Source organism: Electrophorus electricus, chromosome 12, assembly GCF_013358815.1.
Source record: "Electrophorus electricus isolate fEleEle1 chromosome 12, fEleEle1.pri, whole genome shotgun sequence".
Classification (NCBI taxonomy): Eukaryota; Metazoa; Chordata; class Actinopteri; order Gymnotiformes; family Gymnotidae; genus Electrophorus; species Electrophorus electricus.
In genome coordinates this window covers 16435598-16445597 of record NC_049546.1, presented here as the reverse complement: position 1 = coordinate 16445597, position 10000 = coordinate 16435598, and the positions used below count along the sequence as shown (strand labels likewise).

At 51.3% G+C, this 10000-nt stretch overlaps 1 protein-coding gene across 1 annotated transcript in view; it reads right to left on the bottom strand.

The window, feature by feature from the left end:
- Window positions 1-10000, bottom strand: part of tenm2 (teneurin transmembrane protein 2) — a 156099-nt gene that overhangs the window by 47036 nt on the left and 99063 nt on the right. Inside the window, exon 4 of the mRNA XM_035532332.1 lies at window positions 7761-7998. Within this exon, the coding sequence (XP_035388225.1) occupies window positions 7761-7998 (238 nt within the window). The remainder of the gene's footprint in view (window positions 1-7760; window positions 7999-10000) is intronic.

The following is a 10000-nucleotide window of genomic DNA, read 5'->3' as shown; positions in this document are numbered from 1 at the left end:
GTTTTGCAACTGACAGAGGTGATACTGGGAAGTTAATTAGGGTGATTTTGGTGGGACGGCGGGGGCCTACACAGAGGGTGGGTGTGCGCCCGCGTGTGCATCCTTGTCTGTGTGCGCGCGTGCAACACGCACTCTATTAGTTCAATATCAGTCTGTGAAGTTCATTTAATTCCCATTTGCAGGCGAAGGCAAAAGTGTGGACGAGCTGTCGTAATTGTGAAATGAAATTAGGGAGCTGGATTTTCGCCGCTGTTGCTAATTGATGGTGATTTATGTCGAGCGTTGTTTGGGAGACGCGTGGGAGCACATGACAGAACCAGCTGGGACAAAGGACATAGTGAGAGAGAGAGAGAGAGAGAGAGAGAGAGAGAGAGAGAGAATGAGAGAGAGGTAGATGGAGAGAAGGGAAAAGATAGAGGGATAGATTTAGATAAATAAGCACAATAATAAGTCCTGAGACTCAGGTGAAGCGCGGGTCAGTCCTGAGACACTGGCAGGTGAATCATGGGTCAGTCCTGAGACTCTGGCAGGTCAAGCGCGGGTCTGTCCTGAGACTCCGGCAGGTCAAGCGCAGGTCTGTCCTGAGACTCCGACAGGTCAAGCGCGGGTCTGTCCTGAGACTCCGGCAGGTCGAGCGCGGGTCTGTCCTGAGACTCCGACAGGTCGAGCGCGGGTCTGTCCTGAGACTCCGACAGGTCGAGCGCGGGTCTGTCCTGAGACTCCGACAGGTCAAGCGCGGGTCTGTCCTGAGTCTCCCACAGGTCAAGCGCGGGTCTGTCCTGAGTCTCCCACAGGTCAAGCGCGGGTCTGTCCTGAGTCTCCGACAGGTCAAGCGCGGGTCTGTCCTGAGACTCCGACAGGTCGAGCCCGGGTCTGTCCTGAGACTCCGACAGCTCTACAGCCTCTACAGCTCAGGAAGTGCAAACTACAGAATAATGAGATATAGCAAGGAAGTACTGAATGTAAGAGAAAGGGAGAACACCTGAGTATGATAACTCTCTCTCTCTCTCTTCAGACACTGATGCAGACATACGTGAGGCCATCCAGTCTTTTCTCTGAGTAGGCTGATTAATGACCTGTCTGAGATGTCTGCTGTGCGTGCATGTGACTGTCTGCGTGTGCGGGTGACACAGTCATCAGGCCGTGTTAAATAATGCAGCTCTCCAAACGCCTCTTGCCACTCATTAGCCATGACACAGGTGGCAAACCCCTCATCACCGAACATCCACTTAATGTCAAACACTGGCCTGTTTACTTATTTACCCCTTACGGTTCTCATTTACACCACTCTCTCTCTCTCTCTCTCTCTCTCTCTCTCTCTCTCTCCCTTTCACGCACACGATTCGGAGCCTGACTCCACTGAGACGCGTGTCCTGTGCATTGGTTTCCTCTCTTTAAATTAGCAGCACTCAATCATGGTAAAAAGCCGTGCGTCTGTAAAACGCTTTTCTGTGTGCGCGGAGGAGGCGCGCCGTGACACCGAACACCGGCAAAGACATGCGCTGAGAGAAGGGCCTCGTGTTTGTAAGCGCACGCACACACGTGGGCATTTGTGCCCTGGAGCTACTCAGGCCCCGCCCATCCTGAAGGCGTGGCCTCCGCACATTCTTGGCGCGCATTCTGATCCGCCCCCTCCTCTCCACCTGCCGGGCGTCTGGCCCCCAAACCGCGGGCCCCCAAACCACGGGCCCCCTAGCCCCGGAGCCCCTGAGCCCCGAAACGCTTACACAGGGGTTTGCGAGCTGCGCTCCTATACAAAGAATTCAGTGCGTGCGCCAAGCAGGGATGAGGGTAGCCCGTAAATCTTTGCCAAACGGCGGGGACCCGCGCTCTGATTGGCTCCCGTTAGGATAGCAAATTGGCCTCGGTGTGCAGCCGAGAATGTAAATGTGCCCCACACAGATACCTTGGCAACCACTGATGATGTCTGGGATAAAGAGGGGGAACAAGGGGTTGGAGAGAGAGAGGGATAGAGGGAGGGGAAGAGAGAGAGAGAGAGAGAGAGAGAGAGAGAGCAAAAAAGGAAGAAAGATTCTTTTTATCGAAGGATGAGGGACCCTGAATTACGATGCTCAGGGACCTTTATATAATTTCCAGAATCTGCATGGTATTCTCCTTCCGTCTGTCTCTGATTGTCTTTCTAAGTGGACGCACACATTGAAGGACAGGTGGCAAAGGCCTGAAGGGGACTGATTTACACTGCGTACCGTTCAGTATCAACATCAGTTCCACGGTTTTATTTCCCTACAGTTCAGGTTTGCCAGAAAGTCGCAAAGCATGCAGCAAAATGGTCGTCTGTATCCCAGTGAGCTCTGTTGCTGGACAGCCCCTATTCTAAACGAGTCAGGCAATCGTCCTGAGAGATTGAAGGGGATGAGAAAAGTCCCGCACACACACACACACACACACACACACACACACACACACACACACACACACAACACACGCGTCAGCCAGACTGTAACCACTGCACACATCTCCTAAAGCATCTCCTGGGCCATGCATGTGAATGTATCTTTCTGCGCTAAATTGCTACGCGGTGACCCTCTCAAGGATCTTATACCTGAGCTTGGGTGCGTGCGTCCGTGTGTGTGTGTGTGTGTGTGTGTGTGTGTGTGTGTGTGTGTGTGTATGTGGAGGGGGACCGTGTGGTGTGCGTTGCACTGAGATGAGAGTGGAATTGAAACTGGCATCAGCTGGTGAAGAGGCTTCTCTCCGCGATTGGAAATCAGCCTGTGGCGCCCTACGTGGCCTCAGCCATCTTTAGTCATTTATGCCACTGCAAACTGATTCCTCCCCTCCCCTCTCTCTCTCTCTCTCTCTCTCTCCCTCTCTCTCTCTCTCTCTCTCTCCCTCTCTCTCTCTCTCTCTGCTCTAGTCCAATCTCTTTTACTTTCTCTCTTTTTCAACTGCCAACTCTTCCAATCCGACAGGGGAGGCCCGATCTATCAAACAATATCAGGTCTCTCTCTCACACACACACACACACACACACCCACCCACTCACATGCACACACACATGCACACACACACACACACACCCACTCACACACATGCACACACACACACAAACACGCACACGCACACAAACAGGCACACACACATACACACACACTTGTGCACTCAGGATATCAGCACATGGTGATCAAGTGACCTTTGCAATTAGTTTACCTCCTTTCACAGGTTGCCTTTCCTTTCGGAAAACAAAAATAAAAGACCTGGCTGTGACATCCAGAACAAATCCTTCTAGTTTAAATGTCATGTGCGTTTTAGCACGCGCCGCACAAGCGCGTGGCATGATCCACGTTACTGTACACACACTTCTGCTGCACCGTGGCGGTTGTGCCGTGCGGTTTCTACCCAGCCGTGGGAGTGGCACGGACCCCTCCTGCTGTCTTTCTCTCGCCTCCGCGCCGCCACGGCCCTCTATTCGCGCCGCCCTGGTGACGCCCCCACCCCCCCCCCCCACCCCCCCAAAGCCCTTCAAGATGCGCGGCGTCCCGGGTCCTCCATACGGATATTGACTAAAGATGGCGGTCGATCGAGAGGAAAGGGGTGTGAGAGAGAGCGAGAGAGAGAGAGAGAGAGAGAGAGAGAGAGAGCGAGAGAGAGAGAGGGAGAGAGAGAGAGAGAGAGAGAGCGAGAGAGAGGGAGAGGACGAGAGACGAGAGGGAAATGGAGAAACGCATACAGGGGAAGCAGAGGGAGAGAAAAAGAATGAGAAGGAGAGAGAGAGAGAGAGAAAGAGAGAGAGAGAGCGAGAAGGAGAGAGGGAGGGAAGCTTCTCTTTAATAGGCCTACAGGGAGGTTGTTGGCCCGAGCACGTGATTCCTGTGCCTCAGTTCCGCTCCTGGCTGGCCCGTTTGCCATAATGGAGATTCCTCTTCTGGCCTTCTGCTGTCCTTTATAGAATATATGGGGAAAGATTTGATAAATGTCCCTCTCCCTGCGCAGCCCGAACCAGGCCACCAGTGAGAATGCCCCTCCTCGCGGTTGCTGGAGGTTCGGGAAAATAAAAATAGCCCCATTAGCTCCAGCGTGGTACCTCCACGGTGCCTGACCCACGGGGGACGAGGGTGTGGACGTGGGGTGGAGGGCTGTTCTTGCGAGCTGTGTCAGAAGCCCCAGCCTCCCAGGCAAATCGTTCTGGAGTGCTGCCATTGCGCCAGACTCTTTCATCCCTGGCGTTAGTAGCCCTTCTGGCGGTGGAGGGAAAGAGCCAGGGACCGGGCCGACGGGACCGGGCGGGCCCCCCCCGGAGGCACCTGCCGGTGGGCCGTCTGAAGGAGACGCGGGCGGACGGGGGACGACAGGGAAAGTCCAGGACGGGGTCGGCCGGATCGAGGAGGTGAAGGCGCACCTTGGCAGGTGGTTGCCACGGGGCAGTGAGTCACCTAGACACATGCTGCTACACTGCTGTGTCTGCAGCCCTTTTCAGTTAGGGGAGACTGCCCTTGTACCACTTGGTGCACCATCTCACATTCTGTTTCACGTTGCTTGGTTTTGTTTAGCCCGGCAAACTTTTCCGAGCGCCAGATGGCAGGAGCATTGCGTTCTGTTGAAGGTGATGTGAGGAAGCTGTGAGCAGGGTTTCAGAGCTATGAGCGCGGTGTCCGGGTCCGGGACCGCGCACGGGGCCAACAAACAGAATGCCGAGATGATAGGCAAAGGCGAGTCCGGAATCAAAATACCTAGATCAAGGCGCAGAAACACGAGTCCTACTGCCAGGAGCACTGTGTGAAAATGTACTGCGGGTAACTTCAAAAGGTGCACAGAGCCCTGCTAGGGGGTGGGACTTACATGGCAGCGGAGCAGGAATGGGATCAAGGATGCGGCAACGTGGAACAATAATTCATGCTGTCAATAATACTCATTCACGCTAACAATAATATCAATTAACATTATCAATAATACTCATGAACAATAACACTCATTAACATTCACAATAATGCTCATTAATGTTAGCGATAATGCTCATTAATGTTAGCGAAAATACTCATTAACATTAGCAATAATACTCATTCATGCTAACAATAATACTCAATAATGTTATCAATAATAATAACGTTAACAATATTACTCAATAACGTTAGCAATAACTACTCGTGTAGCAGCTATCCTTAAAAACACTACTGGAGCCTTAATTTGACCTGTATCCGTATTTCTGTCCATAGGGACCAGCTGTGTCTGCTACCCTGCAGATACAAATGAAACACACAGGGTTTCACATCATGTTCTGGGAACATCTCCCACATCTGTAATCCAGGGCAACGGTATCGATTGCTTGATAAATGGGTTGTTGTTTTTTTTTGCTTGTTATAGTATTCCTGGCCAGCGGATACGTGCTTAGCCGAGCTCCCGAGAGCAGCATCGGAATGGTAGAGGCTAGCTGTAGTACGGCTGGTGTGTATTGCAGGCTAATTTAGAGCTCACACCCCATGCTCTGTGTGAGACCACAAAACCACCAGGACAAATAAACACTGTGGCACATTCTTTAAAAGAAATTGTTTAAAAAAATCCATCATACTGCTTATGGCAGTTCAAAGCCATAATCCTTCAAATTAACATCGAGAATACGTCATGTTTACTAAAAAAATTTTAAAAAGCAAAAAGCAAAGATTTGAACTGTTAATGCTATCAAGCAAAGAGGTTTGCTATGATGCTATGGAACTCTGTGTTTACAGGATAACAAGTTCTTTTTGTACATAAGATACTTTCTCAGGAAACTCAAGATACTCTCTTATTTTGAGACCACCTGTATGATTGGCAATTTCATGGGAATAGTGCACAAGCACACACACGCACACACAAACACCCACACACACACACACACACACACACACACACACACACACACAAACACACACACAAACACACACACACACCCAAACTACACTGACAGTTCCACGCAACATGGCTACAAATATTGACAGGAAATGATGATAGGGTTAGAGGAAGTACCACTCAAACTGAACAGATAGTCAAGCTTAGCATGCCAAGCATGTGTGTGCCTGTGTGAGTGTGTGTCGTGTATGTGTGTGTGTGTGTGTGTGTGTGTGTGTGTGAGCACTCACACTACCGCGAATGTCCCCAGCCTGAACGAAGCCCTGTCACTGTCCGGTATTGTACGCAGGGGCCCTGGCGGTCCGTGTTTGTGTGTGAGCCGGATCCGGCATGGCTGACGTGCCACACAGACTACCGGGCCGGCTTTAATTATGCGCCAGTCAGGCGCCTGCGCTTCCTGCAGGACTGAGTCCTGTTCTGCTGAATTAAACATGGCGCCCCGAGCCTGTGAATAATGCAACCGCCACTCACGCGCCACTCTGATCCGGGACCAGAGGAGGCGACCCCGTACCCGGCAGGACGAGTACAGCAAACAGCAGGAGGAGGGAGAGAGAGAGGGATAATAGTGGCCAGGGGATAGAGTGATTAGAAGGGAGGAAGGAGTGAAAGAAAGGAACAGGGAGAGAGGAAGAGAGACAAAATAGAAAAACCGGAGAAAGGCCCGGGGGGGGGGGGGCCGGGTTGGGGGGGGTCGGAATTGAGAGAGAAAGACCGATACAGATAGAGACAATGTGAAAGGGCCAGCTGACCCAGCAAGACATCCTTCTGTGTGTGTGTGTGTGTGTGTGTGTGTGTGCGCGTGTGTGTTTGCGTGCCTGACACCAGTGTAGAATATTTATATTTTCTAACCCTCGGCTGCGTGCTGTCAGCGTGAGAGGCTCGTGGGGCCAGCAGGCGCCCATGTGCAAACGCGGAACGTGGAGGAGATCCCGCTCGGAAACCGGAAAAGGCTGGGAAACGTCAGGGACATCAGCTCTGGCCCGAGCGCGTGCGACCGTGTTTTGCTGTAGCCCTTCATGTCATACGGACTTTTAATAAGTGCCATTAACGCGACCCTCCGCAGAGAACGGGGACCACCTGCCTCTGTTAGGACACCCAGAAACGGTAATAATGCAGATATTACAGTCATTACAGAATGGGAAAGTCATTACTCATTCTGATTGTTCAATATTCGCCACATAAATTGAATGCTGATGCTGATGTCTGTGAGTAGCCGGCAGTCCTGCACGTCACAGCAATCAAGTCAAGTAACAGAAGCATTCGAATCTTTCAGCAGAATGTCATAAAAGCAAATGTAGGTGAGTGTGTGTGTGTATGTGTGTGTGTGCAAATGCCTGAATATATATTTGTGTGTGTGTTTGTGCGTGTGTGTAGGTATGTGTGTGTGTGTGAAGGTATATTTGTATGTGTGTGTGAGTGTTTTTGTATATGTGTATGTATGTGAGAGTGTATACTTGTGTTTGTCATGTGAGTAGGTGTGTGTCTGTGTTTGTGTCTACTTTTGTGTGTGTGTATGAAGGTATATTTATGTATATTTGTGTGTGTGTTTGTGTGTGTGTGTGTGTGAAGGTATGTGTGTGTGTGTGTGTAGGTATGTGTGTGTGTGTGTGTGTAGGTATATTTGTATGTGTGTGTGAGTGTGTTTGTATATGTGTATGTATGTGAGAGTGTATACTTGTTTGTCATGTGAGTAGGTGTGTGTCTGTGTTTGTGTCTACTTTTGTGTGTGTGTATGAAGGTATATTTATGTATATTTGTGTGTGTGTGTGTGTGTGTGTGTGTGTAGGTATGTGTGTGTGTGTGTGTGTGTGTGTGTGTGAAGGTATATTTGTATGTGTGTGTGTGTGTGTGTATGAAGGTATATTTATGTATATTTGTGTGTGTGTGTGTGTGTGTGTGTGTGTTTGGACCGTCACCTGGTCTCCAGCGGCACGTTGCTGTTCAGCATCCAGCTGTCCTGCAGCTGCACGGACTCGGGCGTGGCTGGGCCGTCCGCGGGGGCGGTGGGAGGCGGGTGGGCGGTGCTGCGGCGAGCCCCCAGCGTACCGCGGTTCAGCGAGTTGGCCGACGACTGGTGGTGGATCAGGGGCTGGCCGCCGTGCGCCGGGGGCAGTGGGGGACGCAGGGTGGCCTGGCCGTGGTGGTTGGGAGCGCCTGCACGGGACACGGGAACACAAACGCACATGGCTCAGGGCTCGGGGAGTAACAGCAGGAAAGCGGCAGCCCCGGCGTGCTGCGTTTGAATGCTGCTCAGACCTGCGAGACCGCGGAGACACCCGGCACGTTGAGACGGCCATTAGGCGGGACCGACGCCTTCACGGGCACTTTATGGGGCAGCACTAACTGATGCGATTGTTTGCCTGAGTATAATTCTTAATGTGTGTGTGTGTGTGTGCTTGTGTGAGTGTGTGTGAAAGTGTGTGTGTGTGTGAGTGTGTGTGTGTGTGTGTGTGTGTGTATAAGCTTCTATTGAAAGTGATATAGTACAGCTGTATTACTTCTCTCCAAAGAGATGATGACCCCAAAAACACACTATATCTGTCCTACTTCTAAACAAGCATTAGAGTCCTTCCCTCTCTCCCTCTCTCTCTTTTTCTTTCTCTCTTTCTCTTCCGAGGTCCTCAGGAGAGAGGAAGAGATTGCGATCAGGACAGCCGCATGTGTTATCATAGCAACGGCTCCGTCAAACATACGACATTGCAGACAAATAAAGCCACACACTTCCCCGAAACTCTAAAACAGAAAATAGGATTATAGGTTTAATTTTCAACAACATAATTAATACACATAATTACATACTGTGCAACCTAAATAGATTGGCCTTTGGCAATGCAGTGACATTAATTTCTTGTTTGGCAATGCAAGAAAATGAGTCGAACCGCACAAGTTTATTTATAGTCAATTTCACAAGAGACGTCAGACGTGTTTCACTGCTCGCTGTCGGTTTGTCTGCTGTGGTCTCGGCAGAGGACTAAAGACCCTGCAAAAAGAATGTCACTCCAATCAGTGCAAGACAATGGTCACGTCTGAGACTACAAAAAGACAAAATGTGTGAATATCTGTGTGTGTGTGTGTGTGTGTGTGAGACAGAGATAAAGAAAGTCTCTTAAAGGACATAAACAATATGAGACAGACAGAGAGAAGAGAGAGAGAGACGGAGTGAGAGAGAGATATCAGATGGAGACAGTGAGAGCAAAGAAAGAGGGATTAAACTCAGAAGGATGGAGTTCTCGTGAACAACAAAAACTCAATTACGGTCAAAGAAGAATAAGTAATGAAACAGAAAGGAAAGCCTAAAGAGGTTTAAAATTCTACAGAGGAGAAGGAAACCAGGAGTTTATCCCTGCGTGAACGCGGGTTTGGGCGGCGAGGATCAGGGCTGAACTGTCCTGCTCTGGGTGTGCAGTAAGCCTCTCTGAGCTGGAGAGGCCATGTTGGACGAGGCAGTGAGCGACCTCTCCACCCCGAGGTGTGGTGGGCCGAGCGCCCGCGCTGGACAAAGCACCGAGTGGAGAGAGCTGATCTGGGAGCAGAGAGGAGGTCAGAACGGTGCAGCCCTCACCCCGACATCTCCAGGATATTATGCAAGGCAAAGGTCAGCACGCACGCACACACACACACACACACACACACACACCAACTTATACCGTGCCCTTGTGAAGGTGTGTGACAGCAGGCACATTTCGTCAGCAGCATATGTCTGAAACAGAGCCAGACATCATTATCGTGTGAGCGCGGGGCGCAGGTTTAAGTCTATGTATGGCTCCTCTCCAGGCGAGGGGAGGACGCGTCCCGCTCTCTGGACGCCGCTCCCCCAGTGGCCGAGCTGGAGGGGAAGTGCTTGTCAGCAACATTCCACAGCGGCGAAGCCGACGCCCACGAGCTGATCGCGGGGCCAGGCGCGGGTGAAGGGGGAGCTCAGGACAGGCGGAGAGGAGGATGAGGAGGATGAGGAGGAAAGAGAGGAAGAGAGGAGAGCAGATGCCCAAAACACACACACACTAAACATAGTTGTGCGGTTCCGGCGCCGCTGAGACCCGTTCGGCTAGAGGGATGCGTCTCTTTGACAACACGGGCTAATCAGAGCTCTGGCGGGTCTACGTCTGTGGGGGACTTCTCCGGGACCGGGGACGTTCCGTAGCGCCTAATTTCAACT